General features: G+C 37.9%; 3 protein-coding genes across 8 annotated transcripts in view; 1 reads left to right on the top strand and 2 right to left on the bottom strand.

The window, feature by feature from the left end:
- The window catches only part of LOC126237523 (diphthine methyltransferase), a 161,482-nt gene extending 150,108 nt beyond the window's left edge, over positions 1-11,374 (bottom strand). Inside the window, exons 1-3 of one of the 6 annotated variants that reach the window (XM_049947693.1) lie at positions 11,285-11,359; positions 7,174-7,221; positions 4,786-4,959 (exon numbers count right to left, since the gene is read on the bottom strand). In XM_049947693.1, coding sequence (XP_049803650.1) covers positions 4,786-4,849 — 64 coding nt within the window. In that variant the 5' untranslated portion in view covers positions 4,850-4,959; positions 7,174-7,221; positions 11,285-11,359. The other 5 variants (XM_049947692.1, XM_049947695.1, XM_049947694.1 and 2 more) reach the window with 5 other exon arrangements.
- On the bottom strand, positions 10,602-10,946 carry LOC126235651 (cyclin-dependent kinase 2-associated protein 1-like). The gene has a single exon (XM_049944366.1). The coding sequence runs from the start codon at positions 10,944-10,946 to the stop codon at positions 10,602-10,604; it is 345 nt and encodes a 114-aa protein (XP_049800323.1).
- Positions 11,375-11,431: 57 nt separating the features above from the next.
- Positions 11,432-26,784, top strand: part of LOC126237525 (ragulator complex protein LAMTOR2) — a 44,220-nt gene continuing 28,867 nt past the window's right edge. The window contains exons 1-2 of the mRNA XM_049947700.1: positions 11,432-11,628; positions 22,926-23,088. Of these exons, the coding sequence (XP_049803657.1) occupies positions 11,561-11,628; positions 22,926-23,088 (231 nt within the window). The 5' untranslated portion in view covers positions 11,432-11,560. The remainder of the gene's footprint in view (positions 11,629-22,925; positions 23,089-26,784) is intronic.

Consider the following 26,784-nt stretch of genomic DNA (forward strand, 5'->3'; position numbering starts at 1 on the left):
TCTTTAAAAACAGGAACTGCATCTTTTCAAAGCATGTTCAATCATTTGATGACTAGAACTATTTTGGTAAGTATGGACAAAACACTAGCAATAACCCAATAAGAAATTTTAGATTTTCACTATGACGCCGTTCAAAGACTGCATATAAATGTTACCACCTACAGACACACAGCTCACTGCAGTCTAATTCCACATAAATACTTACTCCTTATTTGATTACACATCATTCACATGGAATAACTATTTCTGGTATTATTACACTGATTTCACTATAATACTACCTACATTTCACACAACCTCTGATATGATGCAATCTGATAAATGTTTTTGTTTTTTACATTCCTGAGTACAATATAGTAGCATAGAATCAGTGGTTACACTGAAAGTATACAAAGTAATAATTTATCATACATAAATAATATACGCAATTTGTTTGATTTGCATTTGCCTCTTACCACTTACACAAATATACCTTATACTAGTAGGAATACATAACTGATATTGTTTGTGTAAATTTATGCATCAAAAAAGTTATTATTGTCCCAGACAGAGAGTATACATTGTTTGTTAATCAGCATAAACACATTAGAGTGCTATTTCACTTCACTTCACTTATTACATCCATAGCTAGAATTGAAAAATACGACCGTTGGCTATGAGTCAGCATTGCCAACTTAGTGTATCTACATTTAGTGAGTGGGAAAGAAGTGTGTAACTATGACAATACAACATATTGCATGTTTCTGTTACTGAAGAGAGACTATGAAAATATTTCTTTTTTTGTATAATGAAGGAGTATGGATAGAAAAACAAGAAAAGCAGGTAGCTGCTGGCACTAAGAACACAGAAGAGTTCCGAGGACGGGTGTGCAGGCGCGCGCGCGCGCGCGCGCGCGCGCGGGTGTGTGTGTGTGTGTGTGTGTGTGTGTGTGTGTGTGTGTGGTTTTTTTGAAGAACACGCACACAAAAAGGGAGGGCAACAGACAGAGAGAGAGCAAACAGATTAAGTTTTTATTTTGTGGTGTAGCCAAGCTGTACAAAACTGACTGGTCACTGAGTCCACCTCTCCCCCTCACTCCAACCAATATGTTTTATACCATTAATTAACTCATATTTATTTTTTTGTTTTTTAAATGTTGCTTCTCAACCTTCCGCCCTTTGTTAGGCTGAATCTCCACTAAGTTGATATTTAGCTCTTAGTGGATTTTATAACAGAAGAATCAGATTGCTCTCCGAGAACACATCAGAGTGAGCATTTTGCAGGCGCAAGAGATATTTTACAAGGGTGTTCAGTGGACTGTTTTTGGTGTCACTACAGAGACAATAATGTTCATGCTAATTAAGAACACATACGAACTGTTTGAATTTTTAAAGAAGTTTTCTCAATAATAAAAAATGAACCAGTTGTATCTATTCAAAAAAGGATATATAAAGCAGCCGATGGATGTCAAACAAAAACATTCTCACAGTCTTATTATAGATAACAGCTAGTAACTAAAATTTGTTGGATCTAATACCGTATAATTTAGCAAGAGCACCTACAGTATTTTGAACTTATGTATGTTATTCGCTAACTGCACATTGCTAACTAAATCTTCCTACATTTGCAATATAAAAACACACCTACGACTGTTTTTCCCGTGAATAGCAAAGATGTACAATTCTGACACAATTCTTGAAATTTTTCTGGTGATTGAAATAATTCTATTTCAGATTATGTGTGTTACACCTTGGCAGAAAATTAAAAAAGTCTTAGTTCCGATTACATATTTCACTATTTCTGTATGATAGCAACATGATAGTTGCAAAAAAAAATTGTGGGTGGATAAACAAGAATTTGTATGACTGGGACTGAATCCTTATTCACGTTATGCCGGATGCGGGGAGAAGAAAAATTGAGATTTTATTTTTCAACTAAAATTATGTTTGTATTCTTCAGTAACAGAAACCTCTATTATTTAGTGGGAAAAGGAATCAATTTTAACATTTCTTTGCTTAACTTCAGGATTTTGTAACAATAATTATGTTAACAAATAAAGTAAGGTGTAGATAGAAAGTACGGTGTCCTGGCAATATTGATCACAATGACATGACTGCAACAGTTGTTCATTCAGATTCTAATAACAACTTAAGTGATGTAAAAACTATGATCTGTGATATTATTAAAGAATAAAATAAGAAATACCTGTGTATTAGAACGTGCTGATGCTGTATACAACAATGCTGTTACATACACATTGTGTTGTTAAGACACGACTAAAATTCCCTTTGTGTTACTTTGCACTATCTGACAGATGTAAAGTTAAATATTTTGTGAAGCTAATTTCAGTCTTTTGTATTTAGCAGTCAGTACAATGGTATGGATAAGTTTACAGAATTAACACGAAACTGCAAACTAAATGTTTCACAGTCTTCACAAAAACTACTGTAGTAATTATTTAAGATTGTTTTGAGATCATATTTCACACTTCCTGTGTATTTAAGCTATAATATAACAATGGAAACTCCACATAGGAATATCAACAATGTAGGAAAAGACAGATTGGTACTTACCATTATGAAGACACATTAAGTTGCAGACAGGCACAATTAAAAGATACTTACACGAAGCTTTCGGCCACAGCCTTCAGCAGCAAAAGAGAAGCACACGCCATTCACACATACTAGAAATCACACCTCATGCACACGACTGCCAACTCTGGCATCTTGGGCCAGAAGTGTGCCTGCCTGTGTGAATGAATGGTGTGTGTTTCTCTTTTGCTGATGAAGGCTGTGGCCAAAAGTTTTGTGTAAGAGTATTTTAAATTTGCCTGTCTGCAACTTAATGTGTCTTCTTTATGGTAAGTAGCAATCTTTTCCTACATTGTTGCGCTATAATACATTTATTAAATACCATATTTTGGACAAAGGTGCATTTAGTTATAAATCCACCTGAAAATTAATAAAAGGTACTTAACATCAATTTAGTGATGGTAGTTTCTATGACTATCCATAAGCTCTTTTGGATTTTTGTGACAGAAAAAAAAAAAAATCTTAAGTTTTGTTAACAGAAGTACAAATGGTTACTTTATACTCTAGTGATTTGATTATTAATTACTTCATATACTTTCAATCATAAATAGTAACTATAATCAATCTACTGTACTACATATGATTTGTCAAAGGACAACTTTACAGCACAGTTTCATCTATGGAAGAAACTGTTCTTGAATGTTGTTGAACTGTTCAGTATACAAATCAGTATCACTAACTGTATTTGTACTATATTCCATATGTCAATAGTCTACACGAGTTACATGATAAAATGTTATGTTGGATCCAGAAGATAACTCTTGGCAGAACATTTCAAAACAAAAACAATCAATTAATGTAGTTCATTAATTGAAGTTTAAAATAACCTGTGTGCTTAGGTGCCATATTTGGAGTACTCCACAAACTTAACCCCAATAATGTGCTTCAAAAGGCACAATAAAAAAATTAAAAGCATCTGCCTTCTTGCAAGGACACAACTTTGCCATATTTTCCAAATAGTTTCACCACAGTTGTGGCATCTTCAGTAGATTTTTCTTTTTATTACTTTTTTTATGTAACATGTGGCTGCTAAAAATCAGCCACAGGCTTATATTAATACATCTCATCACTGCTGCGGTTGATCTGGAATCAATGTGGCTGCTAGATGTGTTGTTACATTTACATTTAAAGTGACATTTTCTTGTACCAATTGGTGAATTCCAGTTGTTAAGTTGCAGATGAGGTATTACTTGATAACAATATTACTGCACCTTGGAGCGAGGGCTATCACGAGTTGCTGCGGAACTGGCATCGATAGCTTATGCACAACTGATCTGTAAGCATTGACAGTGTGATGCGTTTACCTTATTCACCACTGTACTTGCCTACTGTAATTTCACTTTATGTTTCCTATGTCGGCCAAGTGCAATAACATTGTGGTTGAGCAGTAAATATGCAGCAAAACTTGTGTAAGCCACAGTAATGAAGTTACAACAAGAATTTTCCACTGAGTATGAAACAGAAAAGTACCAACTTCTACACAGTTATCAGCTGAGCACTAACCAAGTACAGCTCAGAACAAATCAACTGTAGCAATGAAAATGCTGTATTAATATGTACTTGTGGCTGATTTTGTTTGACAGCCACAGGACATATACAATGTAACACAAGAAGCAACAAAAGAAAAATCCACTAAATATGCCACAAATGTAGTAAAACATATTGGGAAATAAAAAATTACATTTTTGCAAATAAGTCAACCCCTTTAATACATTATTATTTTCTGCAAGCATGGAACTTAGCTTAATTTCCATTATGATGGTTCAAATGATATGTTTGCCTGCATACAAATTTACTTAAAGCACAAAAACAATAATGTCCTTCAAATGGCGATTCAAGCTTGAGAGTGAGCATATATTTTGTTGTACGTTACTTCTAAGTTATTAAGATTCAACACTGAGCAATTGGAAATTGCTTACTCCTGTTTTAATTTGTTCACAGAAATCATCACCTCCCTGCAAAGTATTGTCCAGAGCTTCAGTTTTTCAGACAAAGTTTCAGCACTTCCAAAACACTTATAGACCTGCAACCAGCAAAGTGGTGACACACACACACACACACACACACACACACACACACACACACACACACACACACACACACACACACTCTCTGGTGTCAGGGATGACAAGGCTGTTAAGTAACTGTACAGCTAATTTACCCAACCTAGGAAGAGACACCAGCATAGAAAGTATGTTCACTCTCTCTCACTCACCTGCTGTGCCATAATTTTGGAAGATTTTTGTTTTATTCCAATTAGTCCCATTTCTTGCCACCATTTACTATCTTTCTTTCTGTATCTGCATAAACTTTTTTCACGTGTCTACTGTCACAGGTAAGCAGGCACGTTTTCTATCATATTTGGTCATAGTTTCATTTTTATAGATTTCTGCATAGATTAATAGTAGAATTATGAACATATATACACAATAATGCTCATAATGGAAGCAAACATTATGTATACATAGAAGAACTAGATACTTCACATTAAGTTACAAAAAATGGGATCTGAACAAGTTACACATACATTCATGTAAATGAAGTGCTTTTATCATCTACATAAGTAAATTAAATTACAGTAAATGCCCTCTTTTATGACTTAAGCACCTTTACCATGAAATGATTCACAAACTGCTATCAAAACAAATTTCTGCAATGAGTAGATCTGCCAAGGGTGATAAAAGTGTCTGTCCCTGATAATATGATGGAAAAATAGTGCTATATTAACTTCCACACATCCTTCTAACAGGACTTGCTGGTGCTTTTCCACATACTAAATACACAAAAATTTCAAGTCTTTTGAATATAGCCGAAGACTTCCCTTCCTCTTAAACACTGCAGTTGTAACTGGTGGATTCTGAATGCTTTTTTCCATTTAATTTTAATTTGCAAAAAATCTTCAAGTTTTTAAAGGAACTAGTAGCACAATGCATTTAAATGGTCACATTTGATTTTAGAAAAACAGTACTCCACTCATGCTCTAAGAACAAACAGTATTTGTTTTGTAGCTTTCATTGATTTACCAATACCTATTAAGACATAAAACCTAGAAAAATATTATCACAATGTGGAAAAAGACTTTGCATATACACGGGTTTCTGAAAGCAAACTACAGAACAATCCACAAAAAACTGCACACAAAATATATAAAATTCTCTTCAGGAATAAACTACAACTTGCCTTTTGCTTCCTTCACCCGCTTCCTTTTTGTTTCTAAGAGACAAATTGAACTTTTAAGGCATTAATGTTTGGCATATCTCATGAGGTAGCCTAGACTAACCAATTTTATTCTAGAAAGACACTTTATTACATTTCTGCTCTTGAAACTTCTCATCCACTGTATCCAAAACTCTTTAATAAGTAAAAAATGTTGAGATGATTAAAGGATATTCTCATTTCATGTTACAAAAGGTTCACGTAGCACAGACTGAAAACATTTCAAACCAGTGCAAATGGATTCTGCTTTGCACCACGAATTGTTCTCAATGCAAGTAAATACTAAATGCCACCCCTCCCAATTCCATTCACTCCTATTTTAGCAGTGACATTATAAACTGCTAGGGTGCCCATAACTATGTCATCACTATGACACTCATGGTGACACTCATGGCTCTCTCATCCATTTTTCCCTTCTTCTCAGAAATAGAATAACCACACAACATCTGCTACAGAAGAACAAAACTTTTAAAAGTCAGTTGCATACTAAGAAAATTAGTGATCAGGTCTGACGTGGCAATTCATCTTTGGAAAGGTTTTAGTGCAGGTGGTTTGCCACTTACTTCCTTCAACTTGTCAAAGTCGTCTGCCATGTAGATGTGTCAAGCATATAACTTGACTGATGAGCAACTGCACAGTGTGCTGCTGATTTTTGTTGTGGATGAAGAGGAGGGAGATAGTGAAACTTAACGCCAGCATAACCTACCGCTCTCAAGGGACCAATGGGGCCACCACACAATGTCTCCATCCAAACGACAGATCACCATCAAAGGTGTCATGTGCCCTCACTTGGTGGTATGTCAAAAGGTTTGGAATTCAATCCAGTGCATTGCCACAAAGTTTGGTGATCAGAAATTTTATGTCAACAATACTACTCCCCAAAATGGTGAAATGTAGCTGGTTAGGATGTCTTGCACCAACAGGATTTGAAGTGGATACTGTGGTACAAGCATGTTTTAGATACCCTAACTAGGAGGCCAAATAACAAAATTATGCACTAAAAAGCTTACAGTTTCATTAGATGCAAAGAATCACATTCCATTTTCACATATATTAGAAATGAGACACCTCCTTCAAAGTGATATTAAAGGACACTGAAGATCATAGACAAGTATGTGTGTGCACATGGACAAGAAAAGTGGGGACTGGATGCACCCTATCCCAGTATTTGAAGTGCCCTTTCTTGAAAACTTTATGCAATTACCACAATGCAACTAACATGCATATGGTTGTTAACTAGAATGAAATCCTACCAGGATACGCATTTGCTCCTACAACAAGGCAATCCAATTTCATATTTTGTTTTGGGGAAACCATTAATTCCATTTTAACATAGTTTTTTCGGGGAAAAATGTATAACGTAAACAATTAAACAATAAGCACTCACCGACAATTCTGCGTAAGAATTTTTCATTTACAGAAAGACTGTAATAACCTGAAAAACAGAAATCAAATTTTCTAACAATCCATTTTTAATCGTTTCATAAAGGAAACAGTGGCTGCAAAACAGAAATTTCTGTTGAAAGCTGCAGGTGAGCATAAGGCAGGAAATGCTATAGTTTATGTACACAGCAAACTATACACAACAAATGGTTTAAATTTAGCTTTCAAGTTGAATCATTATTACTCAGAGAAACAATATTAAATTATCCAGAGTGGCCATTGAAACTAGTCGACGTTACATGGCAGGCAGGGATGAGTGGGAAGAAAGAAAGAAAAATATGATGAAGTGATGTGTTGAACTGTAAGCAGATTAAAAAAAGAAATGAAATCTTATCACATAAAAGGCAGAATCATATAGAAAGTACAGAATCTGTTGCAGCAACAGCAGTAATAAGAGTAAATAAATTACTAATGAAAACAATGATATGGTGAGACAGTGGGCAGGTAAAGATACAAGTTTATTCTTACTACAAAGTAAAAGCAGCAACTAATCATTGTTAATAATGTCATTAATTCACAGCAAATAATATTACTACCAGTTTCAAACCAACAAGCTCACCATCAGACAACAATTCACATTCCCTACTTCAAGGATCTTATACTGCACAAGAGACGTTGGTTGTTGGTTGTTTTTCACTGTAGCGAGAGTTTCTTAGGGATGTTGATTTTTATGGCACAACCATCTAGGGAAAAATCCTCCACACCAAGGAACTTTTGCCACAACCAGGTCTAATTCTCAGCACAAGATGAAGGAAATGCTACACGTGCACAGCTCTCCTATCAGGTCAAAAGCGATAACACTGCTTAACAAGTAGTATTATTAAGAGGGGTTGGTTACTGCTTTTATTTTCTTTGTATGATTAACCTGTAAACTAGAATACATATGGTTCTCTTTTTGCCTCTATTGTCCTCTCCACTATTCTTAAATATAGTCCTAAACTGACAAGTTACTTATACTAATACAAAATCTCATCGATTCCTATGAGATATCAAATGTTCCCAAGTGTTGTCCTCTCAACAGCACCATCACAAGTGAAATCACATCCACAGCTGTCACAACTATTTCTACATTAGTGACATTTATTTACCCAGCCAACCTTCTTCCTTCTTGCAAGGTTCTGACAAAATTGCAGAAGAGTTATTATCTCACAACTCTCTAGTTAGGGTGTTTTTACTCTTATCAGGCTTTGAAACAAAAGCAACTCCACATGTAACATGCTTATTTTTCATAATGTTTCACTGTCTACTTAATTTTAGTTCATTGTGCAAGGTAGTAGATTTAAAGAATCCCTTATATGCTATAGTTAAACCATGAAATCTTATTTATTGTCTTTAAACTGGCTCTTAAGAAAGTAATCAATGGCAAATGTTTGAGTGAACCACAGGTAACTGGTAGATGTGAAACTGTGCAGAGATGGGTTATGTGATCACTAAGACAACACATAGCACACTAGTACCAAATATAAATAGCTATACTACTCTTTAAATACTATGAAGAAGTTGCAGAACTGATATGGGTGCTTCACACACCACTAAACATATAGTAAGTCGAGTTAAGAGAATGCACAAGCACGATAGTTTCAGCAGCCTACACCACTCTCAGGTTTTTTGCTGAAGAAAAATGAACATAATACTGTTTAATACTTCAAATATAAATAAATCCAAGAGGTTAACCAATACCAGCAATGTTTGTTTTTTATCTGGAAAATTAATGAGCAGCAGAGTCCTAAGTTCACAGTACCATGGTTATTCTACCCACCTTGTTGCACTAACGTACGAGTTGAAGGAATGTGAATTAACATATGAATGTGGCAACTAAATTGCGTACTGCATAAAGCAACCCAAAAAACAATATTTCATTAATTAGAAATAAAAATGTAAAAGACTCACTCAGATATCTGGATAATGCAGGACTTCATTCTTGTGTAATTATAGACACAAATTTTACAGCGTAAGAATCAATAGTATGTTTGTGTCAACATACATAGCTTAAGTCTTGGACAAAAACTAGTAATATCTACCACTGATATGGTTGAGTTTTGTCTTAAAATGATGAACAATGCTACACTGCGGACAATATTTAATATTAAAATAGGAAAAAATAAGAATGAGCTCAGTCACATTTAAATCCAGGCTGTGCACATTAGCAGTTTGGCTGCATAACAGAGCTCCTAGTATCTGCATATTTTGCCTGGTCCTTGGCAGTATTCCATAATAATACAAACTGGTAATAAACAATTTTATTCTCAGCAGTTAAATGACTGACATCTAAGACAAACTGTTCCATTAATAAAACAACTAACTTTTCTGTTTACTAAAAGCCTGCCCTGTGATGAAGTCATTTTTGTGAACAGTCTCTGCTTTGCTTGCTTGCATAAAACACCAATACAATTAAATACAGTAATATATGTGAATAATCATAACATTACCCTATTAAGTCTTTCTTAGTAGGGACTGATAAGTGTTGCACCAACTATCCAATCATGTCAGTAAATCACTCATCTTGTAATATCATTTTAAAATTCTTCTTATAAAGTAGTTTTACATTTTCTGGATCCAACAACTACCCACATCCCTTATGCAGCACAGGACATAAACTTAAATCACATAGTCCTGAAGAAGAGATCTATTTACAAAATACACTTATGTGGCACAAACACACACATTTGATACCCGCCTACATACTGTTTGCTGACTGAATCATATGAAACTTCAGCACAAAAATAAAATATTACATTATGCGGTATCAACTTTACTATTTCCCTAATTCTGAGAAGCATATACATACATCTATATTATATGATACAAATGCACAGACTGCAATTGTTATAATTATCATCATAGGACTCAAACTGTCAGACAATAACAAGACAGCTGCACATCTGAGATTCCTTAAAATAATGTTATTTCTGTAACGAACTTCCACCGATATGTTATAGCATGCATTGCATTATGGTATCAAATTATGTAAGTCCAATATATTCACTACCTTCGTGTCTAGGAAATTTAATGCTATTTTCGCGTTAGGAACAGATTTCGCAAATCACACATTGCTTCCTTTATGTAAAACAGTTTCCTTCGGAGGGCAACACACAACTATTCGTCCTCTTTTTTTTCTACTCCGCGTAAAACCAGTAATTGAAACATTGTCGCTTTCTGATGAGAAAACTAAATATGTACTACGTAACAGTGCGCAAAATAATATCGCTCGAGTGTGATCGTTGAAAGCAGTAACAAATAAAGGAAAGTTTCCACTTCAAAATAATTTTATATTGGTAATTGTAATCCCTCGGCACGTTACTTTTTGTGCATGTATTCTTCAAGTAAATTGTGTAACACAGCATCAAATGAAACGTCCGGCATTCCCGTGGGTCATTGTCTCGCACTCCTTTCGGTCTCCATCAGGCATTCACGTACGAGGATTCGTGCGTGGACTATTCCTCTTTTCAGTCGCTCTGCGGAACTCTTACTCCCGGCGTAAGTTGGCCTGATATCCTTTCCCATTTCTTCAATAACTGCAAGCAACTGGGCATACTTCGACTGCCCGGGAGGCGCTGGAGGAATCGCTGGATGCTGTCTGAGAACGTTGGCTCCGCTTCCAAGAGCTGTGGGAAATGCTCCTGGAGATGACATAAGATCAGCTGGAAGCATCATTGTTGCCGCTGCACTTGGCGTCATTGGTGAGTCCACACTTTGAATGTCATCATCCATCATCATGATGCGAATGCTGTGGTATTCACGACAGATATTTTCCGTTGAAGAGTAGCAAGTGCGGATAAAAAGAAACAGAAGCACGTACAAATCAACACCTGTGCGGTTTATCAGGCACTACAGAACTGACAACACACCATTACAAGTAGTTTCATTCAGTCTTTAAACAGCGTACCTTAGTGATGAACAGTCGTTTGAATTTCAGCGATAGTTTACAACTTTACGGTAGTGAAGTATCAAGACAAAAATCAGTTACTCATATATGTAAGGTATCTGAAAATGTTCTTAAATGTGTGCTCACGAAAAGTGTTAATATAGGTTATCCTTAATTGAAAGGAACGTACTTTACTGTAAATTGTGTCTATAAAAATAATAATTAACACATGACTAACGCCACGGCAGCACAGTAGCGCCATCAACGGTGCCATGTGGAAAGCAATTCAGTAGCTTCGTCGTTAACATTCCTTCAGCAACCGAGTGCGTCGATCAAAGATGCTATTAAAAACTAAGTATTGTGATATCTTTGACAATTGACATCGGCTGCGAGATAAAAGTCACGCGGTTAAGTTTGGTGATTGACGAATCCGGTTGTGTATGAGATGTAATAGTGGTATACGAAAATGCTGAAACCTAAAGCTTTAACGCAGGTTTTAAGCCAGGCAAATACCGGCGGAGTGGAGAATACGCTGTAAGTTAGCCAGTAGTAGTAGTAGTAGTAGCAGCAGCTTTATTCATCTGTAGATATCTTTTCACAAGGATATAGGACACTTCTTATTTTAGCCTTATCTCGACGAAGATCCAAAAGTTCTACAGGTTCTCCTATTATACTTATTTTAGGAAAGAGACCAGAATGTACTAATTGTGCTGTTGTTAGTAAAGTAACACGTTTGACTACCTTTGTTGCAAAATACAAATGCTATGTAAGTCATGTGAGCTACAGGGAATGACCCTTGGCTAGAGCTGTGCTATAATAGAACTCTTTAGCACTCCATTATTTAAGTTGTAAATTTCATACTAAATGGTTTCTGGTTTTCGTACTTGGTACGCTAATTCTAACCACATTCTTCTAGAGTAGTAGAACGTACCGTAGGTAACCTGCTAAGTGCTATCACACCTGTAATCTGCAAGTGACGGACCAGTTAAAGAGTTTATTGGGAAGAGGTGCTGTGTTATCTGTACATCTTGATCCATAAGTTATATGGTATAGAAAACTTTTCCGCAGTCTTGGGTCATGTGTTTTTTTACCAGATCTAGTGGCCAAGAGGTTTCACAGCTTTTACATTATCCAGTAATACGTGCCGCCAAGACTGTATATTGTTTGGTAACTTAATTAAATGTTCCATGAAGAATATGCACAATATCTGTTGCAATGGTGTGAAACAAATTGACAAATGTTATGTAGGTCCTACTGGTATATTTGTATTGCAGTGCAGCGCTGTGTGCTGGCCATTCACAGGTCACCATATAACACAGTGCTATAAATTGCAATATCAATTTACATTTCAGTCTTTGTACTTCTCATGTTAATAGTGAAGAACGGATTTAATAGAACATGTTTGCCTGGTATATTGTGTGCATTACCTGTAGTAGATTGTACATTTATGGAGTAGGTCACCATCCCCATGAATTATGTCATGGTGGTGTGACTTGGGTAGCCTATGTCAATGATACCATAGGTGTAACTGCAGTGGAACGGTATCTATTGAATGGCTTGACAACTAAGTGTTTACTAAAAAGTCGGCTGCTTTTTCAGTAGTTGGAGGGGCAACAGTCTGGGTGGTTAAGTGATCTGGCGTTGTAACATCAACCAATGTGGCCTTGCTGAGCTGGCATTGCGAACAGCTGGGAGCTGATATTTTTCCGGAAAATGTGCCGCTCTACTGTGTGGTTAAATAATGTGGCATTCACTTCGGTGAAATATTCTGGAGGTAATATAGCTTCCCATTTGGATATTCAGGTAGGGAGTACTTAGGAGGATGACATCAGGAGAAACAAAACTGCAAATCCGTGGATTACAGTGGGGAATGTTAAATCCCTTAATCAGGCAGATAGGTAAGAAAATTTAAAAATGGAAATGGATACATTGAAGATAGATATAATGGAGATTAATGAAGTTTGGTGACAAGATGGATAGAACTTCTCATCAGGCGAGAACAGGATTATAAATACAGAATCGAATAAATTTAAAGCAGGAGTAGGTCTGATGACAGAACTTAAACACAAGAATATACACAGAGCTGGTGCAAGTCAAGTGCGAGTCATATGCACAAATCCAGATGGTGGTAGTATTGCGTACACAAGATATAAAAGGACAGTGCATCGGTGGACCTGTCATTTGTACGTAGGTGTTTCACATGAAAAGATTTCTGCTGTGGTCATGGCTGGACAATGGGAATTGTCAGACTTTGACTGCAGAATGGTAGTTGGAGTTACTCTTGGGATATCATATTTCAGAAATCATTTGAGAATTCAATAATCTGAGACTCACAGTGTTGAGAATACAAACTTCAGGCATTACCATGGTCAACACAGTGTCTGACAGCCTTTACTTAACAACTGAGGGCAGCAGCATTTGCATATAGTTCTCAGTGCTAAAACACAAGCAACACGCATTCAGGAGGACGGCGGTTCAATCCCGCGTCCGGCCATCCTTATTTAGGTTTTCCACGATTTCCCTAAATCACTCCAGGCAAATGCCGGGATAGTTTCTCTGAAAGGGCACGGCCGACTTTTCCCCATCCTTCCCTAATCCGATGAGACCGATGACCACGCTGTCTGGTCTCCTTCCCCAAACAACCAACCACAAGCAACAATGGATGAAATAACAGCAGAAATCAATGCGGGACATACACTGAGTGTATCAATTGGGACAGTGCAGTGAAATTTGACGTTAATGGGCTGTGGCGTCGGATGACCAGTGTGAATGCCTTTGCTTACAGCATGTCGCCTACAGCGCTTCTTCTGGCTTCGTGACAGTATCAGTTGATCGTAGACGATTGGAAAACTGTGACGTGGTCAGATGAGTCCTGTTTTCAGTTGGTTAGAGCTGATGTTAGGGTTTGATTGTAGTGCAGCAGGCCCCCTGAAGTTGTCAACAAGGCACTGTGCAGGCTGGTGGTACTTCCTTAATGTTGTGGGCCATGTTTATGTGGAATGGACAGGTCCTCTGGTCCAATTAAACTGACCATTGACTTAAAATGATTATGTTCAGCAACTTGAAGACCTGTATCCATTTTTGGACTTCATGCAACTTTTATGGATGACAGTACACCATGTCACAAGGCCACAAGGGAGACAGAGGTGGATACAGAACTGGATTCCAAAGCCTATAATTAATCTTACGCAACTTGAAAGAACTCCCATGAAAGAAGAGTGATCTTATAACAATGAAACTTCATGGAAATACTTGTTAAGGATATGTGGAACAGGAAATAATGAATAAACCATTGAAAAAAGAAGGAAAAATCAGTTTCCCGATGAGAGGGTAACATTTGTTAAGTGTGTACCATGTTTACATTATAGGTTACAAATATTGCTCAATGTGACAAAACACCTGCACCTACAGAAGCCTGAAACCGCACTAGATACTATTTCGCAATTCTTCAGAGCACTTTTTGAGCAGTGGATAATAGAACGTTAAGCTTTCATGACACAGCTCGTGCACTGCTTGAAAATTCTGTGTTGTGTCCAGCATTCTTAGCCACATCTTCAATTTGTGGCACAATTAGCCATCAGCCATTCCCAAGAGCAGTTCCCAAATCACCAGTTAATTCGAACTTTCAAATAACGTTCTTCAGTTGGAGTGTAGAAAGAGGATGTCAATGTATTCATTCAATGCTTCGATACTCGTGAAGAGCAGCAGGATTATTGCTACTGTTTTAGCAACACAGCTCAATGAATACAGTCGTGTTTGCCTTGTCCAGACCTGTGTTGACTCTCCACAACTGATGCTTACTTCAACGCTGCATCACCGATCTAACAGCAAGTCATGACACTAACCTACTAGCAATGCGTATCCCACAGTGCACAGTCTGAACATCATTCCTACAAAGTTGGGTACACATACGGTAAACAGTTCTGTGTATACACTGGCTCAATTTCTGAAAGTTTAATTATAACCACCCTCTAGGTAACAGTAGTTATGTGGAGATGAAGAGGCTTGCACAGGATAGAGTAACATGGCGAATTGCATCAAACCATAATTGGATTAAAAACAACAGAACAGGCCTTCTCCGTGTGAAATAATTTTTAAAATTTGCTCTGCTAACTGTAAGTTTTATTATTGGGCAAGTGGTCAAAGACATTTCTAGGCTGCACGTTGAACTGTCTGAGACACTGGCAGCTTACGTAATGAGTATCATAAATTTTTGCCCCTATAGTATAGTTACTATTGTTTCCAAATTGTAATGGATTATTTATGATAAATTTCATTAGCAGATTATTTTTTTGTGAAACTGCTCTTAATGCCTTAGACCTCAGAGATATTTACAGAAGACTATGAGTGAATACCATAATTAGTACAACTTGATTATGTACAGTCATTAGCTGTTTCCTAACTGCTTATCTCGGAAGGCAATGTCGTCATACTTTTGAGCGGAAGTATGTTATAATATTGATCTAATTGCTCGAACAATCCGTGGGTATAATGCCTGTTCATAGCGTCCAACGGGCACAATATTTCGGCGATCAGACATGTTGACATTGTCAGGTGCGCTGATGAACAGTTAGTCAGCGCACCTGACGATGGCGACATGTCTGATCGCCGAAATATTGTGCCCGTTGGACACTATGAACAGGCAGTATACTCGTGGACTGTTCGAGCAACAAATACGCCGGGAGAAACGGAAGAATCTCATTGATATAATTGCTTCCAAAACTAGCAATTATGCCAATAGAAAAAGTTGCTGTTTGAAAAGTACAGTATTGTACAGAATATTGATAGTAGAGAGAAGCAACCAGCCACAATTTGGTTTTGGTTCACTTTATGAAGAAGCTGAACTATCATTTTCAGAACTATAGTAATTTTCAGACAGTTATTGTCATTTTATCAAATCCTGTGGATTTGATTTTTTTTTTTTTTTATGTAAGTATGTGGCCTGCCTGTAGATGAATCTGTATATTGAAATTTTCACCCATATGCACTCCCCATTGCTGTCTTTTCATGTGCTGTGTTAATTTTTGGCATTACTCTTTGTTGTACAGAACTCTGTATAATGTACTCTAATTAAATCAATGGAAAATGCAGGACGGAATGTAACAACATTGTGAGAAGAAAACTTGCTACTCGCCATACAGCGGGGATGCTGAGTCGCAGATAGGCACAACAAGACTCTCAATTATAGCTATTGGCCGTTAAGGCCTTTGTCAACAATACACACGTGCGCACATTCAGATGCAACTGTCATACACGACTGTAGTCTCAGGCAACTGAAACCGCATTGTAAACAGCAGCACCAGTGTATGATGGGAGTGGCAACTGGGTGGGGGTAAGGAGGAGGCTGGAGCGCGGAGGGGGAGGGATAATATGGTGGGAGTGGCAGTGAAGTGCTGCAGGTTAGACTGAGGGCAGGGGAGAGGGGGTGGCGGGAAATAACGGAAAAGGAGAGAAATAAAGATTGGTGTGGCAGTGTAATGACGTCTGTGTAGTGCTGGAAAGGAAATAGGGTCGGGTGAGAACAGTGACTAACAAAGGTTGAGGGTTATGGGAATGTAGAATGTATTGCAGGGAAAGTTTTCACCTGCACAATTCAGAAAAGCTGTTGTAGGTGGGAAGGATCCATATGGCACAGTCTGTATAGCAGTGATTGAAATGAAGGGTTTCATGTCTGGCAGCATGCTCAGCAATAGTTTGGTCCACTTGTTTCTTGACTACGCTTTGTGGGTGGCCATTCATGTGGACAGACACCTGTTGGATGTCTTGCCCACATATAATGCAACACAGTGGTTGCAGCTTAGCTTTTAGATCACATGATTGGTTTCACAAGTAGCCCTGCCTTGATGTGATAGGTGGTGTTTGTGACTGTATGTGGTGGTGGCAGGACGTAGGGGACAGATCTTGCATTAAGTTACTTCACACACTGTGAGGAGAATGGAACAGTCGCAGTTGTGATGTTGAAATTACTGTTTATTTATTCATCAGTAACAGATATTTCAGCTTATTAAAGGCATCTTCAGATTGGCCGATAAATGATAAGCATGTTACGAGTATTGATGATAAAACATCAGCAGGAATAAATTGCCCTCATCATATGCAAGAAAAATAGTCAAGGCAAATACATGCTCCCATCGTGTATTAAAATCATAACATCTAATAATCTTGCTGGGGTGCATAATGTGGACTAGTGAATACAAGGCAGGATAAAGCCTGTACAATCTGTCAAATGGTAAAAGTGCTGGAAGCATCATTTCTACATCCTGTGACTACATACACAGTACTGAAGCAATACCAGTAAATCCTTTAGGATCCTCTGAAACCGAACTTAAAAATTTTAATATTTTTATGTAGTATTTTTATAGCACAGTATAAGTTATTGAAAAGTGTGTCCTAATACATTAACAACAAGGGCCACAACACTTTTCTGGGGCACATCTGATATTACATTTACTTCTGTTGATGTCTCTCCATCCTAGATAACACACAGTCTCCTCCAGAAAAACACTCACTCTGGTCAAATTTAAGTAGCACTATGTATGACAATACTTGTGTTAAGAAGTCTTGTAGCAGTACTGAGTAAAATGTTTCTCAGGTGTCAGAAAATACATCAACCATGGGTTTCAGCATGCCATGTGAGGAAGCACAGTTTGGGTTTCACTTGATTGATGTTTTTGGAATCCATTCTGATTGGTATGTTGGTAATTCTGTTTATGAAACCTCATTATATGTGACGACAAACAAAATGTGACTGGGCTGGGTATTCTTCATAGTGAGGCTGTACATGTACTCTCGGATGGCAAACTGTATTAGTAGTAACATCAGACATTTGCAGATGTTAGTCACTGATGTAGCATATGCAAAAAGCTGTACAATTATTCAAACAGACCTTTACAGGACTTCAAAGTGGTGTAAAGATTAGCAACTTGTTTTTAATGTACAGGAAAGTAGTATTGGAATCGTACTTGCCGTGTTTTATTAAAATGAGGTGCTTGTGTCCACTATTTTGATGATATCGTGGCTCAAAACTGACATCGCACACCGAATGATTCAGTATTTCGATTTACAGCCAGCTGTGAGCACAGGCGAGCATGTGAACAGTTGACCTGTGCGACCGCTGTTGCAGACTGCCAAGTTAATGGAGGCTTTACCCGTGATTGCTGTTCTTGTGAAGGGAACTGTTTAAATTGTCCTGTGTATTTTCCTGTTGATTGTGATTGGCTGCTTGGCAAGAGTACTATCATGCCCAGTTGATTTACTCCTGTTGAACTCATTCTCATGCCACTGCTGATTTGTTTCATTGTCTTGGCTGTAGGTGATGCTTATGCTTTGTTTTGGATGTGTGAACAGGTTACCCTGTCTTGCCATTGCAATCAACCCTTCAGTTTACCTCATAAACTCCCAGCAAGTGTAACATATCGATAACGTATTTTGTCAAATTTGGCCACTGTCAGAATTTGTTGTCACTGTGTAGGAAGTAAGTGATAGCAGACTGCCTGCATGTGTTGTAAAAGGAAATATGACAGTGTGCCATTGCCTTTTGCGTGTAGACTCTTCTTCAGTGTGATGCACAAAGCATAAATCTGTGCTACATTTGTAACTGTTTGGAGGGCTAGTACACAATAGTGTCTCTGCTGTTATTGATGATTACCGCAAGGAAGGAATGGATAGGGCAGTACATAACCTAATCCTGTCAGGTAGTACTGAGGGATTCACAGAATTTAACGTGCAGTTGTTGGATTACTGTCAATACATACTGTATGGTGATTTGTGGAAAGTAGGTGCAGATGTAACGAAGAGCACTTGCGTTAGTGCCTCCAAGACGCATTACAGATAAGTTTAAAACTAATCCACAGTTTTAGTGCAGTCTTGTGATGTCTGTAAGTCACTTGTACTCCATTTAGTAGCCATATACTTAAAATTGCTGCCAATTACATGATTTTGACAGCTGCATCTACATAACCTGCCTTCTCACTAATGCTTATTACTAGTGTCCATTATGGCTGTGTGAGGATTAGGACTGACATTCTAGTCCACAAGCAGAGTCTAGACCCATATCTGTATCCCACCCACCACCATACATTCAGTGTCAGAGGGAGCATCATAGCATAAACATATCCAAATTGGTGATACCCTGATGCCTCAGAACATGTCCTACCAATCGATCCCTTCTTCTAGTCAAGTTGTGCCACAAACTTCTCTTCTCCCCAATCCTATTCAATACTTCATTAGTTATATGATCTACCCATCTAATCTTCAGCATTCTTCTGTAGCACCACATTTCGAAAGCTTCTATTCTCTTCTTGTCCAAACTATTTATCGTCCATGTTTCACTTCCATACATGGCTACATTCCATACAAAAACTTTCAGAAACGACTTCCTGACACTTAAATCTATACTCGATGTTGACAAATTTATCTTCTTCAGAAACGCTTTCCTTGCCATTGCTAGTCTACATTTTATATCCTCTCTACTTCGACCATCATCAGTTATTTTGCTCCCCAAATAGCAAAACTGCTTTACTACTTTAAGTGTCTCATTTCCTAATCTAATTCCCTCAGCATCACCTGACTTAATTCGACTCATTCCATTATCCTCGTTTTGCTTTTGTTGATGTTCATCTTATACCCTCCTTTCAAGACACTGTCCATTCCGTTCAACTGCTCTTCAAAGTCCTTTGCTGTCTCTGACAGAATTGCAATGTCATCGGCGCACCTCAAAGTTTTTATTTCTTCGCCATGGATCTTAATACCTACTCTGAATTTTTCCTTTGTTTCCTTCATTGCTTACTCAATATACAGATTGAATAACATTGGGGAGAGGCTACAACCCTGCCTCACTTCCTTCCCAACCACTACTTCCCTTTCATGTCCCTTGACTCTTATAACTACCATCTGGTTCTGTACAAATTGTAAATAGCTTTCCGCTCCCTGTATTTTACCCTTGCCGCCTTCAGAATTTGAAAGAGAGTGTTCCAGTCAACGTTGTCAAAAGCTTTCTCTAAGTCCATAAATGCCAGAAACGTAGGTTTGCCTTTCCTTGATCTATCTTCTAAGATAAGTAATAGGGTCAGTATTGTCCCATGTGTTCCACCATTTCTATGGAATCCAAACTGATCTTCCCTGAGGTCAGCTCCTGCCAGTTTTTCCATTCATGTGTAAAGAATTCGTTTTAGTATTATGCACCCTAACTTATTAAATTGATAGTTCAGTAATTTTCAGATCTGTCAACAGCTGCTTTCTTTGGGATTGGAATTATTACATTCTTCTTGAAATCTGAGGGTATTTCACCTGTCTCATACATCTTGCTCACCAGATGGTAGAGTTTTGTCAGGGCTGGCTCTCCCATGGCTATCAGTGTTTCTAATGGAATGTAGTCTGCTCCTGGGGCCTTGTTTCGACTCAGGTCTTTCAGTGCTCTGTCAAACTCCTCACGGAGTATCATATCTCCCATTTCATGTTCATCTACATCCTCTTCCATTTCCATAATATTCCCCTCAAGTACCTCACCCTTGTATAGACCCTCCATATACTCCTTCCACCTTTCTGCCTTCCCTTCTTTGCTTAGAACTGGGTTTCCATCTGAGCTTCTGATATTCATGCAAGTTGTTCTCTTTTCTCCAAAGGTCTCTTTAATTTTCCTGTAGGCAGTATCTATCTTACCCCTAGTGAGATAAGCCTCTACATCCTTACATTTGTCCTCTAGCCATGCCTGCTTAGCCATTTTGCACTTCCTGTCGATCTCATTATTGAGAAGTTTGTATTCCTTTTTGCCTGCTTCATTTACTGCATTTTTATATTTTCTCCTTTCATCAATTAAATTGAATATTTCTTCTGTTACCCAAGGATTTCTACTAGCCCTCGTCTTTTTACCTACTTGATCCTCTGCTGCCTTCACTACTTCATCCCTCGAAGCTACCCATTCATCTTCTACTGTATTTCTTTCCCCCATTCCTGTCTGTTGTTCCCTTATGCTCTCTCTGAAACTCTGTACAACCTCTGGTTTAGTCAGTTTATCCAGGTCCCATCTCTTTAAATCCCCCCCCCCCTTTTTTTTGCCGTTTCTTCAGTTTTTTAATCTACAGTTCATAACCAATAGATTGTGGTCAGAGTCCACGTCTGCCCCTGGAAATGTCTTACAATTTAAAAGCTGGTTCATAAATCTCTGTCTTACCATTATATAATCTATCTGAAACCTGTCAGTATCTCCAGGCTTCTTCCATGTATACAACCTTCTTTTATGATTCTTGAACCAAGTGTCAGCTATGATTAAGTTGTGCTCTGTGCAAATTTCTACCGGGCAGCTTCCTCTTTCATTTCTTAGCCCCAATCCATATTCACCTACTATGTTTCCTTCTTTCCCTTTTCCTACTACCAAATTCCAGTCACCCATGACTATTAAATTTTCATCTCCCTTCACTATCTGAATAATTTCTTTTAATTCATCATACATTTCTGCAATTTCTTCATCATCAGCAGAGCTAGTTGGCATACAAACTTGTACTACTGTAGTAGGCATGGGCTTAGTGTCTATCTTGGCCACAATAATACGTTCACTATGCTGTTTGTAGTAGCTTACCCGCATTCTTATTGTTTTATTCATTATTAAACCTACTCCTGCATTACGCCTATTTGATTTTGTATTTATAACCCTGTATTCACCTGACCAAAAGTCTTGTTCCTCCTGCCACCGAACTTCACTAATTCCCACTATATTTAACTTTAACCTATCCATTTCCCTTTTTAAATTTTCTAACCTACCTGCCCGTAAGGGATCTGACATTCCACGCTCCGATCCGTAGAACGCCAGTTTTCTTTCTCCTGATAATGACGTCCTCTTGAGTAGTCCCCTCACAGAGATCCGAATGGAGGACTATTTTACCTCCGGAATATTTTACCCAAGAGGATGCCATCATCATTTAACCATACAGTAAAGCTGCATGCCCTTGGGAGAAATTACGGCTGTAGTTTCCCCTTGCTTTCAGCTACCAGCACAGCAAGGCCGTTTTGGTTAGTGTTGCAAGGCCAGATCAGTCAATCATCCAGACTGTTGCCCCTGCAACTACTCAAAACGCTGCTGCCCCCCTTCAGGAGCCATACGTTTGTCTGGCCTCTCAACAGATACCCCTCCGTTGTGGTTGCATCTACGGTACGGCTATCTCCACTATTATTTTTGGGATATTTATTTATTTTCAAGGAGTACTTCAGTTCATCAGGTGCTGACAGTAAATGCGAAATTACTACCACCAGAAAAGATTGACGAGAAGGTTAAAAGCTAACAGAAACAATTAAAAAGTAAGTAAGAAAGAAATCCTGATCTTGATTCTTTCTGAGATGGTTAGAGAAAAAAACAAAAAATAGAATTTAAAGCAATGCGTGCAGCAGACAAAATGAATCCAATTATTACTTGGTTTCACTCACATTGAATTACATGTTCTAAAGATTCGTGCTTAGGCTGTATGCAGAAAGTACAGCATGGCACACTGTGGCTGGTGGTGTCACAGGTGCAAGTAGCAGATAACTCAGTTTTCCATATTGAAGGTGACTGATAGTATAGTATTGGTTGTTTTGCTATAGCTTCTGTTGTGGTGTATTGGTGTTCACCTCATCAGCTACTATACATCCACGTAGTACATTTACAGCAATGTCAGCAGTACCAACCACAAGGAAGGAAAAAAAAAAAATAAACTGAATGTCTTGTCAGTAAGTGGCAAGCACATTATAAATGATCTTATTTTTACAGTTAGATGTATTTTCATGTATATTAAAAAAAAAAATAAAAAGCTGGTTACCATTGCTTTTTATTTCTTCTCCAACACTGCACTGTGTTTCAGGCTGTTGAACCATGAAGGTGCCCTTCTGGCCTACAGTGGCTATGGAGACAGGGATGCAAGAGTGACAGCGGCAATTGCGAGCAACATTTGGTCAGCATATGAGAAGAATGGAAGGAACGCGTTCAAGGAAGACAATCTCCAGCTGGTGTTAATGGAATGCACAGTTTGTTTCATTCTTTTCATATCTGATATTCTTTAAACTTCTGAAAGTTTATTGTTACTTAATATCTTTAATTTAATATTGCTTTCTAATTTCTATATTGTATGGCACTATAGAATACAGTGTAAAACTTTTGGTATCCATTAATTCCTTTTAACTTGGTGTATGTTTGGAATGTCTGTCACAGGTGATCATAGCAAATCTAGGTGGTGGAACAGGCGATTTGTATAAAGATAATGAAAACTTCACATTCATGTTTGAATCTATATTCACATTCATTGGCTTCACCAACTCTCAACGAGACCATAACCTGCTGACTCAACCTGAATCTCATGCAGTGCTAAAGATCAGTCTGTATAACAGCATTTGAAATGAATTCGTTAATAACCATTTCAGAATTTGTTAATAACCATTTTGACATTAACAGTGGAGTCAGTTGAAGACCCCAATACCAGATGTCAGCTTTGACTTGTGATGTAATGATGTGGGGCAGGACATCATGCATCCACAAACAGAAGTAGACAAAACTAAGACAATATTTGTTCTTTGATTTTTAGGTTGTGCTGACAGACTGGTCTCCAGCAGAGGTCGAGGTTAGATTAGATCTGGTTCACAGCTCAGCTGAACATAGGCTGTCTTATTCTATCGTCCCATTAGCTGTTTCCACCTCGACACTGAGGTGCATTGGCAACATCTGCTTTATATTGCACATAAACACACCCCTTGGATGATCTTTATTAAAGTTCAGCTGCGTCCCCCTTTCAGACAGGGCTTGTGTGATTCTGAGGATAGTGTGCATGTGCATGTATGTCTGTCTCTGTTATGTAGAGATGAAGAGACTTGCGCACAAGACTACTGTGGAAAGTTCAGAAAAGTCTCATTGTTTGATTTTAATTCCTTAGTGACAGTTCATCCTTGATGTTGAATGTGGCATGCTGATATTTGTTCATCCTCTTACTTTGATGAACAAAAAATAAATTAATCAGATTGGAATCCATATGATTCCCTTGTGTGCAGCAGTTGTTGAGTATAGACGGTGAAGAAAAGAACAGTAGTGGATTGCAGAATCGGTCATTTTAGTACTGCGGATCTAGATTTCAACTATATCATCTTAATTGCTAAATATTACAGAACAAGAGAACCAGGAACAGGTGTAAGACAGGTGACAACATATCGTAAGTGCAAACATAAGCACTGTATAACGGCAGGCAACATCAGTCCAGAGTGTCGTGTAGTAAACAATATTGCTTGAAATCGAACAGTGGAAAATCCAGGATGGAATGTAACAATACCAGAGAAGGAAAGTTGCTACTCACCATAGAACGGAGGTGCTGAGTTGCGATAGGCACGATAAAAATATTCACACAATCATAGCTTTCGGCCACACACGCGCTCACACACACGCGCTCACACACACTCGCACAAGTGCAACTTGCACACACGTCTGCTGTCTCAGATCTGAAACTACACTCAATTTCAGCTCTCTGAAACTGCAGACGTGCGCGCAAGTTGCGCTTTGTGTGTATCTACTGCTGACAAAGGCGTTAATGGCTGAAAGCTTAGATTGTGTGAATCTTTTTATTGTGTCTATCGCGACTCAGTATCTCCGCTATATGGTGAGTAGCAACTTTCCTTCTCTCGTATTGTTACAATATTGGTTGATGTAGACCATACAAGGGTCTAACATGAATTGAAGCCATTGCTTAAATGGTTGAACAGGAAGAAATTGTGAAGTCAGAGCCACGTGGTGCACTCTATCAAGGTGCCAATGAATAGTTCAATAATAATAAAGCTATATAATTTTTTAGATGACACTGAACATAAACCACAAGTAATGGTAAAATCGTGGAAAGCAAATCACATGTGTGGAGCCATAAGTGTAGCCCAGCCAGTGATAGTAGGTACATGATAGTGTGTCCTATATTTTTGCATTACAAACTAATGGAAGAAGATCCATTTAAAATTTCTTACAACACGAAAAGTGCAATGCCAAAATAATGTACTAACATAATTAAAATCTAAAGAAATGAAACTAACACAGTAAAACTTGGTGTGCCCTCTCTGGTCACAAACAAAAATTATAAGACTCATATAAATACATTAATGTCATCTCTTGGTTTACAGTCTAAACAAGTGGAATAAAGCAGCATTAAAATGTCAAAAGGTCTGAATCTAGCCATTGTCACATAAAAAATGAACAAATAAAGGAATGAAGTATTACAATAAAAAAATTGTGTATCCTCTTTGAACATAAACTAAAATCATACCGATTGTAAAAATATATTGGTGCTATCTGTGGGCTTATAGTAAAAACGTGGAATAAAACAGGTACAGTGTATAACTCTCCCCCAGTGACCGAGGGGGAGTATTACATAGAGAAAACTATTTATATTTACTAGAATGAGAGTAGACTAGTACTCCGTTGCTAGAATGACATGCTCGCAATACCTAATTCGTGACTGTGTGAATATTATTGCAGTCATGCCAGTTTTATTCACATTAGACTGCGTAATGGAATGACTGACGGCTCTATAGAAGTTTGACACCCTTGGTAGTGATCTGCGTGTAGAAAATGGCTGCTAATTGTTTGTTGGCAAGCCATTATTCTGGGAAGTGTTAAAAGTACTTACAGGAACCTCACATGTGGTCTGTCAGATGGGAAAAATGATTTTAATTAGTCTTACAGGTACACCATTTCCACTTACTGCAATTATTATTATCTAATAATCACTGATGCTGTAAAAGGAGATGAAAATCTAATAGTCATGGAGGCTGGAATGCAGTTGTAGTGCAAGGAGTAGAAGAAAAGGTTACAGGAGAATATGGGCTCGAGACAAGAAATGCGGGAGAGACTAGTTGAGTTCCGTAATAAATTTCAGCTAATAATAGCGAATACTCTGTTCAAGAATCACAAGAGGAGGAGGTATACTCGGAAAACGCAGGGTGATACGGAAAGATTTCAGTTAGATTAAATCGTGGTCAGACAGAGATTCTGAAACCAGTTACTGTATTGTAAGGCGTACCCAGAAGCAGATATAGACTCGGATCACAATGTAATAGGAATGAAGAGTAGGCTGAAGTTTGAGATTCTTCGGGAAGAACCAATGCGCAAAGAAGTGGGATACAGAAGTACTAAGGAATGATGAGATATGCTTGAAGTTATCTAAGGCTATGGATACGGCAGTAAGGAATAGCTCAGTAGGCAGTACAGTTGAAGAGGAAGGGACATCTCTAAAAAAAACGGCAATCGTAGAAGTTGGGAAGAAAATGTAGATACAAAGAAGGTAACTGTGAAAAAACCATGGGTAACAGAAGAAATACTTAAGTTGATTGATAAAAGAAGGAAGTACAAAAACATTCAGGAATACAGAAACAAATGTTGCAGAGGAATAAAATAAATAGGAAGCGCGGCGAAGCTGAGATGAAATGGCTGAATGGAAAAATGTAAAGAAATCGAAAAAGAAATTATTGTTGGAAGAACTGTCTTGGCTTATAGGAAAGTGAAAATAACCTTTGGTGAAATTAAAAGCAAGAGTAGTAACATTAAGGATCCAATGGGAATTCTACGGTTAAATGCAGAGGAGAGAGCAGATAGGTGGAATGGAAACATTTAAGGCCTCTGTAAGGGGGAAGACTATCTGATTTGATAGAAGACGCAGGAGTCGACAGGGAAGAGGTAGGGGAACCAGTATTAGAATA

The sequence above is a fragment of the Schistocerca nitens genome, chromosome 2, assembly GCF_023898315.1.
Source record: "Schistocerca nitens isolate TAMUIC-IGC-003100 chromosome 2, iqSchNite1.1, whole genome shotgun sequence".
In the NCBI taxonomy this organism is placed as follows: Eukaryota; Metazoa; Arthropoda; class Insecta; order Orthoptera; family Acrididae; genus Schistocerca; species Schistocerca nitens.